The 26,174-nt window shown below is 33.7% G+C and overlaps 1 protein-coding gene across 1 annotated transcript in view; it reads right to left on the reverse strand.

Moving 5' to 3' along the window:
* The window catches only part of LOC100549046 (formin-2-like), a 112,198-nt gene that overhangs the window by 74,542 nt on the left and 11,482 nt on the right, over positions 1 to 26,174 (reverse strand). The window contains 1 exon segment of the mRNA XM_031552172.1: positions 15,443 to 15,530. Within this exon segment, the coding sequence (XP_031408032.1) occupies positions 15,443 to 15,530 (88 nt within the window).

Below are 26,174 nucleotides of genomic sequence, written 5' to 3' on the forward strand. Positions count from 1 at the left end.
GAAGAAGTAATACATGAGAAAACACCAGTAGGAATTTGGAGGATACAGAGTATATTCTCAGGGAAGCTGCAAAAGGATGTATCTGTGATATTTGTTGTTGCTATAAATAGATTGTTAACATTGATTTGTATTGATTTGCTCCAAAAGTAATGCCTTCTGCTGATTTCCATGGAAATGACAACAAATACAAAAGAACACAATAACATTGATTGTTAGGGAAACCTTTCAGCTACAAAACACTTTTTTCAACAGTCACCACCATTTGCTGTGCATTGATGAACAGGCACCTACACAATGACCTCGTAAATATCTGCATGACCACCTGGTATGTGGCTTGTTTTCCACACTGTTGTTGCTACTGCTCAAATGCCTCACTGAGCTCACACTGTATAGTCTCAATAAACATTCAGCAATTATTGATTAATGTCAGCGGGTGTCATTTTCTCCCACACAGAAGAATTCAATTATAAATATTTACTTCGTAATCACTTCCATGTCAGACACCATTTTGTCAGACTGCCCTTCTGCTGCCATCTGTTGCACAGCAATAAAATGTAACAGAGTATCAGAGGGAAGGTTCAACCTCTGTTGCTGTACCATCAACATCTGTTACTGCTTTGCTATCTCATCCACATCCTTTTGCTAAGAATCTTTCCAAGACTTCAAATCTCCTTTATCAAGCATCAGCAATGGATAGTCACTTCAACAGACTACAAAGGGAAACTGATAATTAATCACTGAATGATGGACAATGGTTTTAGAGTAGCATGGTTTTCTTATTTCTCAATTCAGCATGGGGCACTGACTTGGGGGTTTCAAAGCTGTTCCAGCATTACTAAGATGCAAGACCATAAGACACCAAGAGGTTACACCTTCTAAGGTACCTTTCCCAATTTACATTTCAGATACTAATTATTATTAATAAAATCATCTACATCTCAGGCTCCTGAGGAGTGAAAGAAACAGAAAAGGCACCAACGAATCATAGAGGAGAAATTGTCTTTGTTACTATTAACCTATGCCAGAAGACTGGTTTCTGTGGTTTCAATATACAAAAACTGTAAACTGTATAAACAGATTATCAAAAATCATGCATTATTTTGAGGCAGAAGAAGAAAACATCTTAAAAGGCTGAATAACTTTTATATTTATTTTTCAAGATTTGATGAAATTTTTACTCATTTTGAATATCCAGAAGAATATTTGGAAGGAAAGGATAAATCTAGTATGTTTTGACTGTGCATCATGAGTGCATAGCAAGCTGCTTAAATGCATCATATTGTGTCATGTACCTTGAATAATTATTTCAGAGTTAATCAAAGACAAAAGCTGCTCCAAGATAGTAAAATTAAAACGGTCAAAAGCAGCACCAGCAGAAAACCAACATATTTGCAAAACTTTAAGCAATGGAAAATTCTGATGCATTGAGAGAAGAAACAAGTCCAGAAATATACAGACTGTGCTAAAATATTACATCTTCAACAAAACAAGGAGCAAATAATTGTGTACGTATGGAATAGAAGCCTTCACTGACAAATGTGTTTGAAGTGATCTGCAAAACACCACATGCATAAATACAAGCAAAACACAGATCAAAGTCTCTGTGCAGACAATTCCATCAGGTTCCCTGGAATGACTGAAATAACTGATTCAGAAGTAGAAAAACAAAAACAACCACCATATCTTCCTCAATGTTCTCATGGGAGAAAAAAAAAAAAAGAGCCAAGAGAGCCTTAGAAGATCAAAGTGCATTAGCTTCCTTTTCTGCTATGTAGGCTATAGTGTGATGCAATATCAAGGTACTTCCCAAATAAACACAGAGTTAAATCCAAATTACATTAAAATCAACTGAATTGCAAAATATGCATTTAAGTTATCAAGCTGCTCACATAGTAAAACCACAGCTTCAAGAAACGCTATCTTCTGCTCCATTTTCTTCCACATAAGCTTACAGACATTGTTCACATAACTATGGGTGTACTACTGCACAGCATCATGTTTTTGTCTGTAATGCTTCCAGCAACATAACTACTTCTTCTCATAACAAAAAATACAAAATTCCTAATGCAGAAAATTAAACCAGCCTCTTTGAAATCAACACTACATTTAGATAAGTATGGAATATGCAGTGATAAAACAAAATGTTTTATAAAACATCATGGGAGCTACAGCAAAACAAACAAGAATAATCGCTATAAAACTTTTAAAGATTCTCAGAAATTATGTGAAAGAAAAATTTTTAAACAAGAGCACCCAAACTTGCAAAACTTGAAGAGAAAGCCCTTCAAGATGATAACAGATAGGATGATGATGCTTACAATGGATGACTCACTAAACTAGATGTAATTAGCATAAATGAAAACAATTTCTCACCTACCTGCTTATTCTTGGTACTTTTGTGATATGTTTATTTAGCAAATACTGTCACCTTTTCAGGATGAAAATTAAGTGCACACAGCACAGTGCAGGCTAGATCTTCAACACAAGTACACAAGTCATGAATCAAGAGTCAAGAAAAAGCACTTTGAACTGCTTGGACACAGTTTCCCTGTGGTAGTAATTCATTTTAATCTAATGTTTATGTATGAAGCTGGAACTGTATACAGTATATAAGATTCCAGGCAGAAGACATGGATTAAGCTGAGCTCCTGCTTCAAGATGGTTTTGAAGAACTGAAAATGCTTAAATACCATGAAGAACTTACAATTATTTATATATTTCTAGAAAATAATAATTGATTCTTCTGTTAAAAATACTTTATTTTTTAGAAGTATTTCCTTAGCTTTACAATAGCAATTGTATCAATAGATTATATACACAAACATACACAAACATATATGGAAGATATAACAAAATATATTAACTATGTATAATTTTGTAAACAATTGCATTAAATACTTTTCAAACAGTTGCCTATAACATTAAGGACAGATTTACTGACCACGTGAAGTCTGACTTTGTACACCTATACAGATTGTTTACAAAAACTGTGCGCTTAGTTCTTAGAGAACAAATATATTTTGTTTGACTCAGTATGTCGCCTTCTTGTCTAGGCAGGAAAAAAAAGAGACCAATGCCGTAATCCTTTCAGAATAAAATGTTTAAATACAAACATGATTGCCATTGTAGACTGTTTAATTTAGAGAGATTGTATTTCAGCTCTGGTTTTGAGAGGTTTGCTGATTTGACTATTGAGATTACACTTCAATGCTTATCTTAATTGTTTAGATAAGATTTGTTTAAATCAGGCAGGTGAAAAAAACATAGGCATAGTACATCGGAAGACTGAGAAGAGACTGGCATTTTACTAGATTATGCTTATTTTAAATCACAGTGGATGGAAGAGCAAACAGTCTCAAAAACCTGTCGGGGTCTGGTCTTCAGGGAGTAAATTTGAAGTGCAAGACTGACTGGCAGGATTCTGCATTTTCAACAAACTGGAAAGAACAGCCATGATGACTTGAAAACACTACTTAAGGCTTACTATGGTACACAATATAAAATTAACACAGATACAGATATATAATTTACTGTAACAGAATTTCTCATATGCAAATAAATTTATGGTTATAAAAATACAATACTAATTGGTGTTTTACTTCAGCAACAGGTAGCACTGTATTTTTCAAATATCTAGTTAAGGTAGTATATCATGCCATAATTGTTCAATTTTAAGGTTCTAAAGTTAAAATTTGTCATACCTATCGATTATACCATAGCAGAGAGACTACCAAAACAGGATATCTGAGAAGTATGTCTTTGGGATGTTTACATGGCCATGTACATTTACAGTACGTATATTATAAAAACAAACCACAGAAAATAGATCAACGGTAAATCACACTAAAGAAATCAATGATAAAAACATGCAGCTTTGTCTATTAATCCATCTGCATCCTCATAATAAAGACAAGAGTAACCCTAATGATAGAGCATTTTTCATACTTGGTATAATTTGTTGGGTGGATACCAAAAATAGATCTGTCCAAGAAAAGTATTACCTCTATTCAGCAGCTCACATACAATTTCAGTTTTTTTGTTTGCTCCCAACTTACTGACAATTAACATACAATTAAAGATCCAGGTGTGTACAGGCAGCAATTTAGAACACTTGCATTAAATCACTTAAGTGTCAACACTAAATCAGTTAAAAGCTGCCTAATGTATAGACCTGAAAATTTAATAGCTCATGAAACACTATGAAAAAGGAGAGCATCTTAACTTTCCACAGATCTCCACACTTAGCTTGCTGCTATTAAATATATCTTCACTAACAGTGAAAAGAAATATATTAAAAAGAGTTATTAATCCTTAGTGATGTCCACATACTGTAAATGAGATAGCTTTTCTTTCCTAAACAGACTTAGACTCACCTAAAGAATTGCCTTGATTACACTCCCAATAATCACAATGAATGACTAACTTAAGGCTTTTCTCTCACTGAGTGACTAGAGGTCAAAACAATACTTTTGATAGAAGTCTAACTGGTGGACAGCAACCAAGAATAACCTGAGGCCTCAAGAAATTATGTTTAATTGCAACATGATAATTTCTTGCAAGCTTACAAGAGATTGATTTGAAACTAGATGGGCTTCAAAATTTTACAGACCAGAAAGAAAAAAAAAAAAAGGATATCTGTAAATTAATCTGAGAACTTCACTTTGAAAGTAATATTTTAAGTGTTAAAAGTGAAGGAAATTAACCTTTTGAATATTGTTTCATGAAATGCATTGCCTTCTCCATCACTTAAACTATTTGCATGAAACCTTAGACTCAAAGTGGCAAAACTATCAGTGACTTCTATGAAAGAAAAAGGTTGAAGGGTCAGAATTTCAGCTGGAACTCAAGATCACTCATATTGTTAAAAGATTCATATTTCTACAGACTAATGGCTTAAGCAAGAAATTAGCAGGCAATATTATGTGACTTATTTAGTAGCTAGACTAAATGCTCAGAATACTCTTTCAAACTCTCAAAGTTTAGAGCTGAGCTGTTTATTTGCCATTTCACCAGTTCCTTCTGAAGTTCTCCATTAGTCTTCTCTGAAGTCAGCAAACCTAATCCCTTTCTGCATAATCTGCAAATAATTTTGCTACTTTGGTGACTTACAACATAAATTAATGGAAGCTCATTTAGCCATGAGGATATGCAATCATTTACATGCAGAAACAAAGCTTCACTTGCTTATGATTAGTTAGCCAGTTGTGTGTGATAATACAGAGATCTGTAGCAGTACAACTAGTTAGAGAATTGTACATGGAAATTTTCAGGAATTCAGAAATCAGGCAAATCTTCATTTGCTACAACTGCTGTGAAGACAATAGTGTGACCGCATGTTGAATTTTTTTTTTTTTTTGTTGAAGAATTATGAACTGAATTTTTGAGAAGTTAGCTTTTAAAAAGCAGGTTTTCCTTTCCATTTTCCAGATAGTAGTATCTCGCTAAAATACGTTCTTCTCTAGAAGTAAAAAATATATTTTTGGCACAGCAGGAAGGAATTTAGATGTAGCCTGGTATTTTCAATGTCAGCTGTCTGAAGCCTGCACAAACACTATGGCCTTCATTGCCATAACGGATATTAAGCCTTTCACCAAATATTCTGAAGTTATGATACTAAAGAGCTACAGATGCTAACAAAATGATGTTATGGCCTTGTGATACTTAGTCCATGTTCTAAGTGTGGTAGGATTACGAAAATAGCACAACAAGATTTTTGGCTAGGTAGAAAACAGATGACATATCTTTACTAATTCAAATCACAGTAATGTGATGTGATAACGGCAGAAAGATGAGCATCGATTATTTAAGCATCCATCTTTTTTTGTGCTCCAAAGTGTTTCTCAAAAGTTGGTATTAATAAATTCAAGGAAATATGGACTGCAATTGCAAGAAAATCAAAATATATGTGGAAAACTAAAATATACCAATTCAAGAAAACTGTGTCTTCTGAGAGGCAATGACCTGTCTTTGTCAGTATCATCACTAGATTTAGCCTACTAAGGTCTTCAAGACTACAAAAGGCACTCAATGCATTAACCTATATTATCTAACTAACTAAAGCCATTTGAAGCTTCACTAAAAACATATACATTACATTGAAATAGAACAGGGAGGTTTGCTATGGAACAGCAGAAGAACATAAATCTCAATCTTTCATTATCCAGGGTCCTGTCACAATAGAAGAAAGAATAGAAGGAAGGAAAAATAAATTTATGTGTTTTGGGGGACATAGGCTCAACAGCACCAGCATGAGAAGAAACATGCCAAATATTTCTCCACAGAAAAAAAAACTTTCTAACATCTAACCACAGCTTTCCCCTGCACCTCTTACTCCGCCAAGCACAGATGAATACAGCAAACAGGTCACTGCCCTATCATTTCTTCATCCTTTCTCCTCCTTGTACCTGGCACCGAGACACAGCACCCCCAGCAGAGCTGGAAGCAGGACAAGCCCTGACCAGCCACCACAAGCTGTTGTTGCCACCTGGTGCTGGAAACACAGAGCCATGAGGAATGGAAAATCTAGTGGGAAAGGTGCTCAGATGTGGTAGGGATGAGAGCTAGATTCTGAGGTGAGCAGGAATAAAAGTCAAAATAAGCCAAGTTGGAGTCACGTCCTGGCCAGCTATAGAGTGGTGTAGTCACCAGACTGCTCATGTTTGCAACTGGCAAGTTATTAAGTGATGGGTATAATGGCTGTTCTTCCAAATGTATCAGAAGGAAGATCATCAGTTTCACAGTTTCAAGGCTGCATATGGTGCCATAACCAGTTACTGTTGAAGGAAGGATGAGTCAGTTAAGATAAAGCAATCTGCTGAAACGGATCTGCCATGTACCCTACTGAGGAAGTCTATGACCAATTATAAATAGCACAACTAGAACTCTATTACATGTCACTCAGAAAGCATGTTTGTAATGATTTCTAAATGCTAACAGCCATATGATAATATGCAAGATACAAAACATAGCAGCAGGATTAATCTATTAAATACATTTATGAGATATCGTACAGAATCTAAACTTTAGGACATGGCAATTACTACTCGAAGCAAGTAGGCAGAAATAACAAAAGAGTAGAAGTAGCATTTGATTTACTTCTAAATAACATATCAGACAGCTGAAGACACCATAACAGTCTTAAAATCAGTCTCCTTAAGGGACACAGAAAATGAGATGATAAAAGTAATGCCCAAAAAAATAGGTGTTACAAGGAGAAAGTTTGTTAAAAGGGTAAGAAGCTTGCAGGTCACAATGAAGCTTAGATAAGTTCCGGAGGGGAAAAAAAAAAAAAAAAGAAATCTTAAAGCACTCAGACTTTTCCTTATCTTTCCATATCCCCACTGTCTCTGGGCTTCAAAACCACATACATGATTAAACAAAAGAGCATAAGGGACACCTGTAAGAAAATAACACTGTTCAAAACATGGAAATCAGCCAAAGATAATAGAAAAGCAGAAAGTCTCATAAGCTCAATGTAAATTGGACAAGAACAAAAAGGTCTAAAACTGACATGCCAAATGCATAAAGCTGGTAATAAAACTGCTTTCAAACACATCTGATGTAGGAAGCCTGACAGGGAACAGTTGGGCATGCGAATAATCTGGCTGTAAAATAGCAAAAAAAAAAGAAGGAGAATAAAAGGATTAAACAAATTACTTGTGATAGGATTCACTACCGAGAGAAAAGGTCTAGGATGTTCTCATACATGACCTACATTTCTCAAGAGATGCATTTTGGGCATTGTCTGAAATTGAACTCGTTTCCGAACATACAAGTTTTAAGAGGATTCCAGAGATAATGCCAAAAATTACAAATTAGTCACTCTGAATTTTGTGCCTGGAAACTGTCTATGTATGATATGGAAGAACAGCTTCTTTAAACATACAGAGAAACACAATGCAGTAAGAAAGAAAAGTTGCACTTCATTTTGTAGTGAATACTTATGAACACAAAAAAAGGCACAGATTAGAGTGATCAGACTGGTACTGGATTTGCAAAAAGCTCATTCTTATCTAAGGCTTCAGAAAAAAATTATGTTGTCATGAGATAAATAACTTGGTTTAAATACATCACCTGCTATTAAGGAAAGTTAATTGTAAAAATAGATTATGAATTTTCAAAAAAGAATATTGTAGCAATGAAGGCCCACTAAGATCTTCACTACTTCCTGTACAGTTTAATGAATGAGAGGCAAATACTTGAATATAAGAGCTAGCTAGTTTAAAGCTAATAGCAAACATGTGCAAAAGGATCTCTGAAATATTGTGTCAATGCAATGCAAAATAAAGTACATAGAAGAACCCAAATGTAAAAACTTTCATCAAAATAAGCACTTTTTCTCCCCATGGTTCTGTGACAATAAAAGCTCAATAATTAGCAACAGTTAAATACATACAGCATCAGTACCAATATGGAAATAGAAGATATGATACCATAGCGTAGGCCTACAGAACACACAAATCCTGAAGATCACTTGCTGAGCTAGACACTTCATTTCTAAAGATAGGAAAGAGCTATAGATGGTAGAATGCTAACAAGTGAACTCAAAATAGACAACACATGAGAACAGTTCCAAATTTGGAAAAAGACAACTTCAGCCAAAAAGATTAAATAGAGATCTAAAGAATTACATGAAGAGCAATTAATGTCATTCATCTTGGTTTTATTTTATTTTTGCTTTTTTTTTTTTCTTGCTAACTACACAGGAAGTCAGGTACTAAGCTAGACAGATCTTTTGGCCAATGCAGAATAGAGTTGCAATTGCTTCCTTAAATGAGAAATTACAAAAAGGTGGGAAGTAGAGGTAGTAAAAATGGATTCAATTCATGTTAAAAAAAAAAAGGTATTCACCTTGCAAGTTTCCTACACCTTTATTCTAATTACTTTGAATGTAGATTAGATTTTAACTGTTAAATACATGAGACATTTAATTTTTTTATAGACCTCAAAGAATGTATGTGAATATATTTCATATTTAAACTTACAAAACAAAAACAAATCACTAAATGGATTGATGTGGCAGGCATTCTCTTCTTCCCAACCTTTTAACTTAATGAAAAAATATGTGACTAATTATTGGAAGGTTTTAAGTGAATTAATAAGCTGTTCTTAATATACATAATGCCAAAACTTCTGTGTAGTTTAGTGATGCATAGAAATATGGCCATTGAAAAATACTTTTACTGTATTTCTGTAAAAAAAAAAAAATAAATTCCTTTCCTCCCTCAGTTTTTGAATGATAGTAATGAATGTAACAAACATTTTACTGCTTTTCTGCATTGAATTTCATAACCATCTCTCTCATAAGTGACTGACTACACATTACACAAAAGTGAAATAGCAGTCCTAGTTTTTCTATTCCCCCAAAAGAAGAACTTTTCTGAAACATTTCTCTCCATGTCTCAGTGTTAATCAGGCTTCAAGAAAAAAAATAAAACATTTCAACTGGAAAACATAGAAACAATGCACTTAGAGTTCTTACATTTCTTACAAAACTTTTCCATTAAATTACATTCATATGCTGTTCTTAACAACAACAAAAATATTTAATTAGCCTAACTATCCAATGTGGCAGTAATTAGTCTCTGCTGATTCAAGTACTGTTAAAAAGCTCGATATAATTTTCTTCATTTTAAGTGTATTTGGCAGTATAGAAAAATGATTTTAGTTCTATACATTTATTTTTCAATTATCAAATCCATAATAACGTGTTGCATAGAAACCAAAATTCAGTTCCTTTCTTGATTATGTAAATATTTTTTTTATCCTTCATTAGCCTGATGTGTTGCATGCATACTTAAAAAGATCACCAAGATCCTATTTTTCCTGCTGCTATTCCTTTATTGGCCAGAATGAGTTTAGTCACTAGAATAAGACTCCAGGAAATCTCAGAGGGTAGGACTGGAAGGAATACCCAGTCCCCTCTCTGTCAACACTTGGGAATGGCTTTTAAGGCTTTCCACACACAGCTCTGGGGTTTATATCACAACCATTAGAAATGCTACTTTTCTCCAAGGTCCTCCCTCCCTAGCTAGGCAGACAAGGACTTCAGAATCACTTTCAACTATTTAGTACAAACACTGTAGGGAATACTGACAGTATCAAAGTAATAGAAACATTTAAAACAATATATATATGTTGCACTCAAACTTAATTTAGTCTGTGCTTCATACAAGTCATTTTGTTTATTCCATTTTTTCTCTTAAAAATAATTTCACAATAGGAGTTTGTAAATTATAAGCAAATAAAATGTATGAGCCTGAAAACTAACAGTAAATGTTACAAATACGGTAAAGATGGGAAGAAATAGAGGACTAAGATTCACCACTCTGATGTGAAGGTTTAATCATGTGTTATTGCACAGGACCAAAAAATGCCCAACTAACAAACGTTTAATTGATGGTAAGCTGGAAATATTTAAACACAATGGAAAAAGCTATCAGAAATTTAAACCATGGTCTAAAAAGACTTTAGCTGTTAAAGTACAATTTTTTTATAAGGGAAAAAAATGTTTAATGGGTTATGATTCTCAGTTAAAAAAAACAAGATAGGCATAATTTCTACCTCTGTTATCAACCTGCACAGATTATAATCACTTTACAGTTCAGTAGTTTAAGAAGGAAATGCAGACTTTTAAATAACCTAAAAAAGGCTCCATGCATGTACTTGTATTCAGGATTTTATATTTTATCCATAGCCTGAACAGACAGAAATTAGAATTTTTTTCATCTATTTGTCTTCCAGGCTGAAAATGTCCAAAAAACCTAATCACATTTTACAACAAAACTTATTTAAAAAGCAACATGCATTTTGTGAACAGATCCTTTCTTAAGAAATAATTTCATTTTATGAGTTTTAAGTGATTACACTTATATATTGATCCTAGGATAAGTACCAATTAGATTATCTCTGGACCATTTATAGGATAAACTAATCATAGATACAGTTTTCAGATCTTGAGTTATTCTTTCCTAAATGCTTTCCATTTACATCATCTCCTAAATCCACGACCACTCAAATAATGCAGTATGAGAGATATTTTCCCCCTTTCTCCTCCAAAATCATTCAGTTCATCTCTGATGAAGGCTTTCTCAGCTCACAATTTCAAAATGTCAATGTGAAAAAACTAAACCAAAACTCTATTATGTTTCTCTGTCATTAATAGCCACTAATACTAAGTACTTATTTTGTCCACTAACATTCACTATTCATTCACTTCCTAGACATTTGTCTTTTGAATGAAGGGCAGAAAACGTGCCTGCTGTGCTTAGCTGTACCTTTGCTAGTAGAGCAAACACTGGTGCAAGTACAGTTTTCAGTAAAATAATCTCTAATTCAAGTTAAAATGTTGGGCTTTACCAACTGTTAGACAAACCTGCCTTCTTCACAGTTATTTTTTCTACAATGCTTTTATATAACATTCTTAGTATTACTTACCAATGGTCAGTTGAGAGCTGTAACAAAAATAGCTTTGGTCTTCCATTTTCCATATTTATTTTTTTCTCCTACTATAGTTTTGTTAAATTATCATCATCTCAGGGAGAAAAATGATAACTGTTAGATGAGAATGTCATAAAGAGGGAGGATTCAGAATTAATCAGAAGCAGAAATCATTAAACTACTTCTAGCAGAGTCAGTGCAACCACAAAATGTTACACAAAGACTTAGAGAAATATTTACAGAATTGCAGCCATCCCAGAAGTAACATCACTCCTGAAGTGATAAACCCTTTTACACAAAACTTACTGAATTGGAAAAGATTACAGAAATGTTCAAAAGACAAGGAATTTAGTAAAGTTTTTGCCAGTCTTCTACTTTTAGCATTTACAAGATAAGGTCGGACAAGGATAACTTCATTAAACAACAGATACATTTCTATCTTGGAAACAGTTATTGTATAAAAATGTGACTGCAGTAAATGTGAACATTATTTGCATGAAATATAACATCTGCTCTCCTTATAGTTGAAAACTCCAGTTTATTTTTCATTCTCTTTCTTCTCATGTTAGATTGTTTCTTTTTCCATAGTTACTCTACATTTTATTGTTCCATAAACAGTTGAAAACCAGCAGAGGATATGCTGTATCCTTGTAATGAAATGATCAGGGAAGGAAGGACAACTATGCTCTGGACAAAATAATGACAGTTTCAAATTATTACTACTACATTTCCTGTGTTGAAAGGTTTGTTATTTAAGAGATGCAGTCCTTGAATGAAGGAAGACACCAGCTTAATGTGCATTCACATATTAATATAAGGGATGTTCTTCCTAAAAAAACTACTAAAAGCCGTTCACTGGAATTTCTAATTTATGCACAGAGTCTTTCAGAAAAAATAATTTGAGCTATAAAGGAAAAATAGTTAAGTGCTTCTTTCATATTTCTTGAGTTTTGGCTGTCTCATGCAGCCAAATGCAGCTATTCTTCTAGTGGAACATAATACTAAATAAGAGAAATGAGAGTGATTTGTGGTACAGTAAAAAAAAAAGCAAGCAAAATATCTGAATAAAATGATTTGCATGGTTGATAGATGACTGTAAGGAATAGACATCAGTAAAATATTGTGTGAAATCAGAGAAACCATAAGGAGCCACATTTTGATACTAATAACTGAAAAATGGCAGTAAGTTTAAAGAGATCAATATTTCTTAAAATTCTTACAACTCTATCCTTGACAAATTAGTTGGAAGCTATGTTACCAATCTACAAAAAAGGAAGTCACTGTAACAATAACATTTAAAAAAGAAAAGTCAACTCACCCTACTTTAAAGCACTATTAGAACAATGCGTGCAGAAGTTCAGCACAAATAGAATGTAGTACTTCCACAATGTAAGAATACTTAAACAACAGCCAAGATTTTGGAGTTTGTTTTACTAAACCCAATTTGAAGTCAGGAGCAAATAAATGCAGTTCTACCAGCAGACAATGACATCATCATCATCATAATCTAAATCCATTTAGTATGTATTCCAATAGCTTGAGATCTTCCATTAAATGCCATCTGATCACACATGCACAGAACATTTACTAGTTATCCCAGATTAGTTAAAATATCCAATTTCAAATTTTCCAAACCATCTTTCATCTTACAAACAATATTTCACATGTATTTTTCATCTTCAAAAATCAGCAAAAAAAACAAACCAAAAAACTTGCAACATATTAAATACACTAGGTTAAATTTCAAGTTATTTTAAGCACTTCATTATGATTAGAACTTGAAACCTTAAACTTTTTACGTGAATTCATAGCTAGCACAATTATTTCCCTTCTTTTCCTGTAACTGAAAATTTGTCCAAACTAGTAGAAAAATAAAACATAACAACATAAAACCAAGGAATCAATGAATACCACACTGTACTGAAATTTGCTCTCTCTTTGTACTTTTCTAAGTCAGTTGAAAAGAAAATTTCAATTCTTCAATTTGTATTAACACTCCTTCCACCAAATGTAGTTTACAGGGGGTATTTAGAAGAATGCCAGTGAAAAAAGTTAACTGGTACCACAAGTTGTCAAAGTTACACAGTAAAATCATAAAAGTACAAGGAGGCTACTAAGGCCCTGGGCTAGGGGACAAAGAACACTGATAACAGTTTTTGCTGTATTTGTCACGTATTTTGAATCTTAACGTAAAAAAAAAAAAAAAGGAGATACAGAAGCTCTATATTGCTAATGCAGCTTCTATTTCAATTTTCTCTTTTAATTTTAGTAGCATTCTCTCTTTAGACAATTCAGACTGTAGCAAATAAGCCAGCAAGCCTAAAACAGTTAAAAAAAATTAAGAGAATTCTTACTTGTTTAATAAGCAAGCATACATAAAGGCAAAACTCAATTCATGGACGTTTAATTTTATAACATCTCACACAAGCTTTATGGTCAGATCACTCAAAATTCTGCATGGAGTTACTGGTACCAGAAATGTGTTTTTTAGTGATATACCGCTTCTATTTGTTTAACTCCCACTACACTATTTTCCGCTCCTCACAGCTTTTCTTGCATGCCTATATTAAAAAATAAAGAAAATACCAACACACCGTTTGTGTTGGTATTTTTTAAACCATGATCTTCCAACCATTTCCACAAGTCCTTCTATCAGATACAATTTCTCTCATGTTTGTTCAATTACTTCTGAACAATTAGGAAGTAAGAGTACCATTAAATTCTCCTTTGCAAAAACTATTGGTTTTTAACAACAGCTATTGAAGGGGTGTACAAAATCTGCACATAGCTCTTAGATGACCACATGTACTTCATATTGTAGTAGAATAAAGGTTAAGCATAATATTGTTTGACCCCTTCAACTACTGACATTCATGCCATGTTATTGCTAGCGTTGCATGTTAAGCAAGCAACTTTTCAATGAACTTGTGTTGGCTTTACCACAGACACAGATGTTAGGCGGACTCCTTTATTCATAAGGTTCTCATTATTAACTGAAACCAAGTTGAATATTTGACTGAAGGAAAGGACCATATCATTGTTTTCAGATTTTGCTCTATGACTTAACTCAACTACATCTGCCAGCTTTGGAAATACCAAGTACTTCTCGGCGCCAGTACTGGCGCCTTGCTCTATGACTACCATCTTAAGTGCTTCAGTTTGAGGAAGTCTCCTAACCATCAAAACAGTTTAATAAAAACTTAATCTTGTGATTAAGAGTTACTCATTAGCTGACAGAGAGCACTGAAATTTGCTTCTACTTAGGAATAATTTCACGAAGTAAGGAAATCATAGTAAACTGAATGCATGGCTGTAAATATGTAACCTAGAAAGTTCACAAGATGTTTTCGTGATTTATGAAGTCTGTGTTATACTTGAAACCACATTTATTTAATAGATAGGCTGGCACTTCACAAGATAGTTCAATCTGCTTCAAATCTATTTAAAGCCTTTGGGAAACATAAAGGATGCTCTGAATATAAATGCAATTCCACTTTTCACCTTTTTGCACTACTACCTCTTAGTATAAATGTGATAAGTATTATACTCCTTCCAAAAAAATCTCCCATTATAAACAGCTGTTGAAGATGAAACAACTCCAGTTTGAGCTAACTCCCTTAATATGAGCTACTTTAGACAGCAGATCAATTAAGTGTTGTAATACACTTTTTTGGATATACTCTTGGGCACTTTGAATTAGAATAAACAACACACCACAGCCCTCTGTGATCAAGGAGTCTAGATTTCATGCCATAGATAATTGCTGTTCAGAACTATAGGTGGTAATTCTGCAGATAAACATTCAATACATCTACTTACTATAGTGGAAAATTGAATATGTTGCAAAAGTAGAAATAAATGCCATAATCTGCTATTTTCACAAAAGACTGAAAAAAAAAATTAAAGCTTTCTTTCATATATAGGAAAATACAGGAATAAAAATGATTTCCAGATAATTAATGATGCAACTTGAGATAGAATCAACAATATTTATTTCACTTACCATGCTGAATGTCCCTCATGTCTAAGTGAAGGCTAGACATTAATATTCCAACAGCTTGAGATCTTTTGTTACTTAATAACTTGACAACCTGCCAAAATAAAGCCATCTATTAGTATTCATCTGCATGAAAAATATTAGAACATATTTTGCAATACTAATAACAAATTCAAAAAATAGTACTCTGAATAATTTATATATGCATCAAAAGTATTATTATTTTTAAGAGCGCTTCAACTGAATATGTCTATCACAAGCATAAATGTCATCTAGCTGAATCTTAAATCTAGAAGTAACTATAGAGTTTCCCTACAGTTTATGCTTCATTAAGATGCACACTTTCAACTTCACACTGCTGTTATTAAGTGTATGAAACAGGCTGTCATATAAAAAAAAATTCTATGTCTGTCTTGGAATTACTTTGGTTTCCAAAACCACACAGTAATTTCCATTTTTGATGTAAGCTAAAACTGAGAATTTGTGTTTTGTTTTAAAGTTTTGATATTGCAGGTACCAATTTCAATTTTATTTAAAAAACTAACTACGTACATATTGGTAGTTTCTTTGATCAGTTAGAGAATACAAAAAAAATCTAAGCTTTTTTTTTTTTTCCATCAAATAACCAAAAGAAAATGCACTTCTGTACATATTTGCCTTGCAAACATAAAAGCAACAAGTATTTTATGAACTATCTTTCACAGGTAGCTCTAAGCTATTTGAATTCCACTGGATATAAGTTTCATGTTCCTGAAATAATTAGCAAGTAATAACTGGAAAGGATTTTTATCTGTTAAGTGACATGAATTTAGATGCAGTAGTTTTCTATTTAGGGCTACAGCATCATTCAGATATAAGAGATTAAATGCTGATCTACTCAAGTTTCTGAATTTTATGCTATACTACATGCTAAAGAAAAAATATTGAATTTACAGTAAGAAGAAAACAGATAATTTGATCTGTAAATTCAAGTTACTTTTACATTTCAGTCAGATAGTGAATATGCTTTTTCAAGTTACGTAGTTTCTATCATTGCGCTGAGATGCCATATCAACTATAGCCCACTGGAAAACATAATTAGTAATTAATGAGTATAAATGAAATTTAAAAAATATTTTAGCTAAAAAATGTAATCCAGTTCATATCTTAAAATATGTTGAAGTATTCCACAAGATGTTTACAGTTGCTCTCACTTAGATTCACTCAAGTTCTCATACAAGGGTTTATAAATTGATGGCTGAGCAGTAGATGAAGAAAAGCAAAATTCTGAACTAGAACTATTCCACTAGAACAGCTTAGAAATGGAAGCTTGATAAACTCACAAATGCTTGCAGAAAGAGTTTTCTGAGGATGTGGTTGGCTGGCCAATTCTATTTATTTTATTTTTTCCTTGTACCTTTGTAACCATCAGTGTGTCAGGTATTTCCCTTTCCTCATAAATTTCTAAGTTCACTACAGTGAAGTGAAAATCTTGGATCCTGCTCATTAAGTAAAAAAGCTTGGAATTACAGACCAGGTGCAGCATTATCACTGTTCACATGGTTAAAGACCTAGCTGTCAGTGTCATCTGTCAGAAGCTAGCAAATACTCATTCAATTATACAACACACAATGCATTAGTGATAAACACTGAAGTCAAATGTACTGAATTCAAAATTTTACAGATAAGATACAGAAGATCTTCTTTTACAGAAGACAAGTATTTTCTGAATTCAAAGGGAAAAACTATGATAATTTTGATAATAGAACTGGGATACTGCACACTGTCATTATAACAGGCTATAATTGCTCTAATTATTTCCTATTAGGAGCATAGATATTTAAGCATAGAACTGAGATCAAGCTAAAACAAACAACCTGAGACTTCCTGTAAAGATAAACTATTATCTGAAGTCTGTTCTTGGCACTCTCCAACTTTTAGTAACGTCAGTACCCCATACACTGCTATACTACTACTATATTCAAGTTGTGAAAACACTACTCTACCAGCCATCAGCAGTCTAAATCTGAGAGCTAGCAAGAACAGGGCTACAAATGTAGCATGGGAACCAAAACTAGAGAGGAAAAATAGCCACTAGAATTAACTATTTGTAGTACAGACTAGAACAAACTTTTTCTCTTTTCAGGGGACATCAATATTAGAGGCCCAGAAAATCTCTGAGTCATATGCTCTAGAAGTAACCTGATCTAAAAGTTCACAGGAAAAAGAAGTGACTTTTTCTTAAAGTGAGCTGATGAATAAGAGACTGACTTTATTTTTTTTCTGATCACTGACAAATCAACACCGTCCCTGTGCACAACAGGTCATTATTTCTACCAAAATTCTGAACTTCAAGGACATTGGGAGTACTATAAGAGCATCACCGTCAAGTAAATGGGGCCGCAGAAAAGGAAGAGAAATGTGGTTATATAGCAACTATCAGTTTTGTCTGGCTTTATTTTAAAATGTAGGTTTTATGTCAGTTTTCATATACACCTTTACTCATTCTTCCTTCCTAATTTGAGTAAATTGCATGAAAATTATATCTTCTAATAAAATGCTGTAAGAATACAACACTAATTCAGAAAATATTAATATTAACATAAGTGCCTAAAGCAATTCCCACATTTTAAAACAAACAAAATAAATCAGCAACTAGCCTGTGGGCCTCCAGCCTCCAGCCCACAGGCTAGTGACACTGTTTAAAGACACAGCAACAAAAGACTGATAAATTTATCTTTATAAGATCTAAAATCTCAGACAACACACAGCTCCTTTTTAGTCTGGACCCTGGAACTTTGCTTTAAAGAAATTTAAAAAAAAATTAAACAGGAGATTTTATCTGAAGCCTGAAGTCTAGCACAAACTTTTTCGTTGCTGACTGGTCTTCACTGTTAAACAGTAAACAAACTACATGCCAAATTTGCTCCTGATTGTTTAAAACAGCAAAAAAAAAAAAGTCAAAAAGATATTTAATGAAAAGTAATGCAAGACATGGCTGATTAGAACCCTGAAGTTAAAATACAAAAGATCCCCTTTCCCCAGAAAAATATTTATTTAATGCATGGAATTCTTCAATGATTCTCATTCTCTGGTTCTGATTTTGTTTGCTAGCGTTAAGCAAAATTATCCTGTTGGTTCTCAGTAGCTTAGAAAAACTACTGTGTTACAAAAAGTCATAAGCAGGAAAGCCACTGCACAAATGCATGTAGCTTTTACAGAGAGGATGCAGAAATACAGAAGTTCCAAACAAGATCTTAGGAGATTGCATCATGGCAATAATGCAGGAATCTGGATTTGGTGTTGCAACAATTCTTTCCTGTGGATTCCAGCATATTATTCCAATTATAAAATACATGATGAAATAATTGTACCATATCTGTCACATGGATATCCTTGCCTCCTTACAGAACAATATGAGAGTATTCCCATAAAAGCTTATTAGTTATTTTTTATTTTATTTAAGGTAAAACCAAAAGTTAGTTCTGTCTAGCAGTAGTGTGAGAGGAAAAACACACACTACACCTAGCGAGGATATTTTGCTGTAACAGGAGATGAAGTATTTCTACTTCATACCTACAAAACTAAATAATAACATCCTGTTCTGACTGCCTAACAGCCTACCTGTGCTGATGGAACATGTTGATTTAAATCAACTCAATTTTCACCATTTTAGATGAAAAATTACTCAGATTGCTTAGATTCAGATATGAGTAATAAGTCAGATTAACATTGCAATCCTCAAAAGTAGACAAAAGTATTTAAATATTCATCATTAAAAATAATTGCAATAATGTAATTCTAAAGATTAGAGTGGGGGATGGAAATAAAATATCAAAGTTTAATTCTTTAGCTTAAAAATAGATCACAAGAAATATATATTTTTATATGCTTAAAGCTATTTGATAGTTTATCTGATTGTTATATTCTACAATTATATCTACTTCTTTCAGCATCTGAAGGACATAGGTACCTAAATGTTTCATTTCTAAATTTGTAGCTGTTGTGATTTGTAGCTGTTCTAAATTTGTATTCTGTTTGTAATCATGAAAACATCTCTGTGAGTTCATTACTACACAAGTGAATGGTCAGGATCTACAATATAACCTTTTTTTAAAAAATAGAAATCCAACAAGCTAAAATTTTCTTGGTAAATGCACATAAAAAGTGAAACTTTTGTGTATGTTCTACAATGAACTAACACTTGTTTTTTTTCAGGTGATCAGAACCACTGCCCAAACAACCTTGTCATGTTAGGAATTATACAAATCTTTTGAATAGTCTTCAAAAGATACTGCATGCCTACATAGATTTGAAATTAATATTTTTAAATGTTTTAATTGAAGTTAACAGATGAAATCAGGAAGACAAATAGAAAACTAGAGGGGAAAAAAAAGAAAAAAGGGCAGGTGGAAAAAGCCTGCAGAATAAAATCTGCAATGTTACCATTTTATAAGACAACACATGGTTACAGTCAGAAACATGATATTTACTATACTCACTCCCAATGAACCCTTTTATTTGCAGCTGACTCCTTTTCTTTTTTTGTTCTTGCTGTTTGTACTGATCACCATTAAGCAAAAATTGCATTATTTTCTAATTTGATGGTTAGACTAGATATCTTGTAGGTCCTTCCCAACCTTGTGATTCTATGATTCTCCAAATCATCATCAGCAAAGCGTCCTGTTCACAGCAGAGGGGTTGTGAACTAGATGATTGAGAACTGACTGACAGAGGGTTGTCACCAGCAGGGCAGAGTCTGGTTGGAAGACTGTAACTAGTGGTGTTCCCTAAGAGTTGGTGCTGGGTCTGCTGTTGTTCAACATCTTCAACAACAACCTGAATGAAGGGACAGAGCCTACCTTCAGCAAGTTTGCTGATGATACAGAACTGGGAGGAGTGAGTGACACACAAAAAGGCTGTGATACTATTCAACAAGAACTGGACAGAGTGGAGAGTTGGGCAGTGAGGAACCTGATGAGGTTTAACAGGAGCAAGTGTAGAGTCTTGCACCTTGAAGGAATAACCATATCCATCTGTACAGGAGAGGAGCTCTGTGGAGAAGAACTTAAGTGTTCTGGTATACAGTGAATTGGCCATGAACCAGCAGTGTTCCCTTGTGGCCAAGAAGGCTAATGGAATCCTGAGATGCATTAAAAAAGAACGCGGCCAGCAGGTCAAGGGAGGGGATCCTCCCCCCTCCTACTATACCCTGGTGAGGCACATCTGGAGTGTCCTGTTCTGGGCTCCTCAGTTCAGAAAAGACAGGCATCTCTCAGGAGGAGTCCAGCAGAGGGTCACAAAGATGATAAAGAGGCTGGAGTATCTTCCATCTGAGGAAAGACTAAGTAACCTATATCTATTCAGCCTAGAGAAAAGACAACTGAGGGGGGATCTGATTAATGTTTATAACTATCTGATGGGATGTGGAAGGCAAACGAATGAGGCCAGTGGTGTGAAGCAACAAGGGCGTAAAACATGAACATAGGAAGTTCCATACAAACATGTGCAAGAACTTCTTTACAGTAAGGGTGAAGGAACACTAGAACAGGATGCCCAGAGGGATTGTGGAGGCTCCTATGGGAGTATTCAAGACCCATCTGGATGCCTGACTATTCAACCTATCATAGGGTACCTGCTTGAGAGGGTGGTTGGACTTGATCTCTTGAGGTCCCTTTCAACCTCCTGCAATTCTGTGATTCTGTGATCTTTAAGGACCCTTCCGACCTAAGTCATTCTATGATTCAATGAAAATCACTATGTCTCCTATGTCTCTTATCTAAAGTATTTTTGCACTTCATTACAAATTAAAAATAATAAACTTGATTTTCATGTTGGCACTAAAACTTTAACTCATAAGTCATTACTGATAAAAATACAGTTAGGGAGATTCACAAAAATTGAATGTTATTTTAAAATATTAAATCATCATGATCATTATACTAATATATATTTTTTTTTTTTTGGTGAACCACACTCAATCCATATGTACATCTAATTCTGAAGTAATTCAAGGTCAGATGTAAAATCTACTGTACTACACAGCTTTTCTTCTTGCATTCTCAGCTGAAAAAAGGCAGGTGGGCAGACAGGAGAAGAAATGCATATTGTTTTGTGTTCTGTCCATTTCTTTTTCCTTTGATGGGATCTAACACTAAAGACATCCAACACAGTCATCATCCTCCCAGACATTCAAAGGAAAGATGGAAAAGGTAGTATTTGAAAGATCTAAAAGTGCTTCCTATAGAAACATGCAATCATCAGTCTCCCTGGAGAGATGGCCATAATTAAGGCAGCTCAACTCAGTTTCCAGCACAGCAAGAGTTATGTACAGACCAAGGTGGCAGCTATCTTTCAAGATTCAAGATCTGGGTTATACTTGTGCAGCTTTCAGTTGCACAGCTGCTGGAACTCACTCACTACAGCCTAAATCCTTTTTCTCCCCTTTACTTGAGCAAACTTTCAGTACAACCTTCCCCTGGAGAGGTTTTCCACTGCATAAAGGAAGAAAATGAAGCCATTATCAGACACTGAATGGCTTCTCTGATCAAGAAATGACAATTCTCAATTCTCAACTTGACAGAATCCATAAGATGTTAAGCAGCAGCAGCTAAACCATGCCATTAAATCAGCAGAACCATTCAGCACTCATGATGATACGCAAACAAAGTAGAGAAACTTCCAGAACTCTTTGGTCACAAGATGACATTACAGCATTGTCAGATGCCAAACTCACAGTTGTTTATTAAACCTACAAATATATGATCTGAATAAAAGTAGTAAGAGGGAGAACAAATGAGAAACACATGTAGATAAAAGATGACATCAGGGAAGCCTGAACAGGTAGAGAGATTTGATACATGGTCAAGTTGTATTTACAAAAAAGAACTTAGAAGTTAAGACAAGAATAAAACAAATAGAAAACAAAAGAAAACATGCAACAAGTTGTATAATGAATAGAGTGAAAGGTAAAAAGCAAAAATCATTTGAAGACCCTCTGACAAAAATTATCCTTACAAGCAAAACAAATGAGATATTAAAATTTAATAAATGACTTCAGGACATCATTAATAGTGCGTAAATAAAAATTATGTTTCAGAAAGCTCTAAAATTTCTGTCTGAGGGCAGCAGTACTCCAACTCTGTCTCTGAAGAGTTCACAAGAGAGCAAGAAACAATTGTGCCTATGACATAGCTAAGAGATCAATAAATGTGGATACAGAAAACTTCTTAATCCAGTGCCTCATCTATTTGCAGAAGGAACCAATTCTCCTTTTTGGAATATTATTTTTCTCTTGATGTCCTTCCTCATTAATGAATCAATGTGAATAATCTTTTATCTGTTAACTCAATATGACATTAACTGTATTTACCAATTTATACTCATTCTACGCGACATTTCATTCCTAGTATTCTATTACCATAGCGTCTTTGTGTTCAACTTAGAAATTCAAAAATGCTGAAATCATGAGCAAAACACTTATTGATGCATCTTGTTTGCATCTAAGGCTTTTGAAACAAAATTAAACTTAAGTAACCTATTGTTTATTTTCTGGGGTGGAAGTGAGAGATTAAAATCTTAATTTCAATAGATTAATAGTAGATTTTCCATATGAAAATATCTTTAACATTTTTAATTCATTTAGAGGATAGATTACAAACATATGGTCTGCTCTTCAGTTAAATGTACATTATTTTCAAAAAAAAATCATCAGCAAAATTTCTAAGATATTGATTTGCGACCTAGGAAAGTAATCTACGCAACTCAATTCAGTCCTTTCTGTCAACCTGTTGTGCTGATAGTGATATTTAGATTTTTGATTGTATACTGTTTTTCCACATAATCCATTTTTTCTAGGAATCCACACTAGCCAATGTTCTCCACACAAAAGAACATTGTAATTTTTAATGTTGTATTAGTATTAACATTAGTATTTGGCCTCAGTCAAGAGATTGTTTTTCTTCTTCACTAAGTATACTTTTTTAAAGTGCTGCAAAAACCAATAAAAGCATTTTTACTCAGGTAACAGTTCCATTTACTAAGTAGCCAAAGATCATCATTACCAGCTGTACTCATAACACACACTCTGCAGAAGATATGGGAAAGAGCCTATGAAAAATAGTATCCGTTAATGTAAAAAAAAAATAAAATAGATATTGTAACTACATGACATGGCTGAACAAAACACTCCAAAAATCAAGTTTCCATCCACTGATCGGGTCAAACGCTATAGATATTTGATGGATATATATATATATATATATATATATATATGGATATATATTTGATGGAGTTAACAATTTGCTGACACCCATACTGACACCACTCCAGGTTCACAATGGATTTCAGAGAGAAATAACTTAAGATAGAGTAAGAGATGACATAAATCAGACCTGGTATACTCTATATTTCCATCTGTCAGATCTCATTTCTTCACTGCCATTTCAGTTATTCACCTTAACCGCCTCACATGACCTACTTTCCAGTCTACCATTACAAGGTTAGGAAAGAAGTCTTCAGATATATACTTGCAGTCTCTTCTGAGCAACACAAACTGGTATTGCATATAGCCTGTAGAGTGGCAAAATTTGAGGAACACTTTACAGAGCTAACAGAAGACATATTTGATAAAACTTTTCCTCATTTCAAGTGCTCAAAGCTATGTAGACATGAGCAAAAACAGACTTTGCATTCTTTTTTAAAACAGGCAAAATGAAGTTGACACCCAACATGCGAAAGAAAAGCAACAAAAACTCAACAAAATTTGCAGCCTAAAGAGTTAACTTTTGGCAAAGTTATAACAACATGGACTTATAACGAAAGCCAGATCACTTTAATATACAGTAATGGCAGCTCCACCTATAATATACCCCATAAAAGACTTCCTTTGAAGATTAAGTAGGCATTCTCATTGAGCGAGTCTGCACACATTTACAGCAGCTGAGAACTTGACATATATGTATTATCAGAGAAAAGTCAATCACAGCTTTTTTCATGGCACCAAATAAGAGACAGTAAGAGTAAAATCAATTACATTCATAAATAATATTAACCCTTAATTTTTTTCCTTTTTTATTGTGGTAGGATGGATTTTAATGTGGCCTTCACCCAGCGCTAGGTGCAAAACTCCATTTTTTAAAGAATTATTAATTTATATTTTCTTCAGGTATTTGCAGATGGTCATACTAATAGGAAAAAAGTTAGAAACAATACTTGACTAGGGCAAAATTATCTCTATCTGTAACTCAAAAAGAAAGCAAGCAAAATCCAAACCTCTACAGTAATGCAGATAAATTTATCACTTTAGAAGGTGTATACCATAAATATTTGTAAATGGTAACAAGTCTATATACATGTACACAAGTAAATAGGTGCATATACTGTATGTTATGTAGCATAAATGAGAGCATGCAGAACAGCATTTTACTGCAAAATATTTCACCTACTAAACCAAACCCAAATGATCAAATTTTTCTTAAGATTAGTTCAAATCTTTTTTCTCCCTTCAGTGTCGCCTCTTCTGTAAATATATTTTTATTTTCAGCTTACAATAAAAAACACTTATTAAAATCAGATGTTTACATAGAGTACCAAATATTTTATGCCTTTGAAAGTTATCTGGATATTTTTATCTGACAACTACTTCCACTTTAAGCTAGCATTCTGCATCCAATATTTAAAAGAAATTCATCCATTTAGTATAACCACGCAACAATATAAGGAGGAAAAACAATTGCCAAACTAGAAATATTCTGGAGACAAGCACAGTAAGCTTTACAGATCCCACTATACACTGTTCTCCTGCAGCTCAACAGGTGACAGAACACATCTGCTTTGCATAACACATCCCAGTAAAAATCACTACAGAAACACCATTTCTAAGATCTTTACAATACCCATAACTATCATAGAATCCACGCAAGTCAGTAACCACTTAAACAGCACTTGGTGCTTTCTATAAAAACATACTTGTGGAATTACAGCCATGCTTTCTCCAAAGAACTGTTTCTTCTGCTAAATGTGGATGGACTTCATTACCAAAGTGTTTACTGCAGTACAAATGAAGAGCATTTCAGAATGAAGGCCTGTGTTCCAAACTACTTAAACTATGTACAGAGAGCATACTTTTTGTGTTCTGCTTTAATTCTCCTTACTTCAATGCTATGAAAAGCCCATACTCTATTCACACACAAACACTGAACTTAGTTGTTATCCGCAACACATGCCAGCTGAAACTGTAGTTCTAATGAAGGCCTCTGATGCCTTCTTGTGCTGTTTCTAGCACATTTGGTTATCTATTGGTTGAACTCTTTCCCTCAGGTACTATCACAGAACAAGTCAGACTTCTCCATCAGGTAATTTCTCTTTCTTTGACAGAGCATTTGTATGGATGGAGAAAGAGAAGAACACAAGATTCTCTTTTGTTTCTCTTTAAGTGACCCACATGAATATTTGATCTAAAATATGGCAGCTACTTAGATTTCCTTAAATTCTGTTTGAAAATTTCTGCCATATACAATTTATTTTCAAGTTAAGATCAATCAGTCAGTCATTTTCAGTTAGTTTTATCTATACTTTATTTATTGTTAAGTATTTTTCATTTAAAAAAAAAAATGTACTGCTAGTATTAAAATCCCCATGCAATGTTTACTTATAACTGCTTTCTACTTCTGTTTATGCCACAGAATTAAACAATCATGATTTCTGCTCTGCTTAGAGACTTGGACCACTAAACCTCAAAATATGTGAGTTGAGTAAC

This window comes from Meleagris gallopavo, chromosome 2 (assembly GCF_000146605.3).
Source record: "Meleagris gallopavo isolate NT-WF06-2002-E0010 breed Aviagen turkey brand Nicholas breeding stock chromosome 2, Turkey_5.1, whole genome shotgun sequence".
In the NCBI taxonomy this organism is placed as follows: Eukaryota; Metazoa; Chordata; class Aves; order Galliformes; family Phasianidae; genus Meleagris; species Meleagris gallopavo.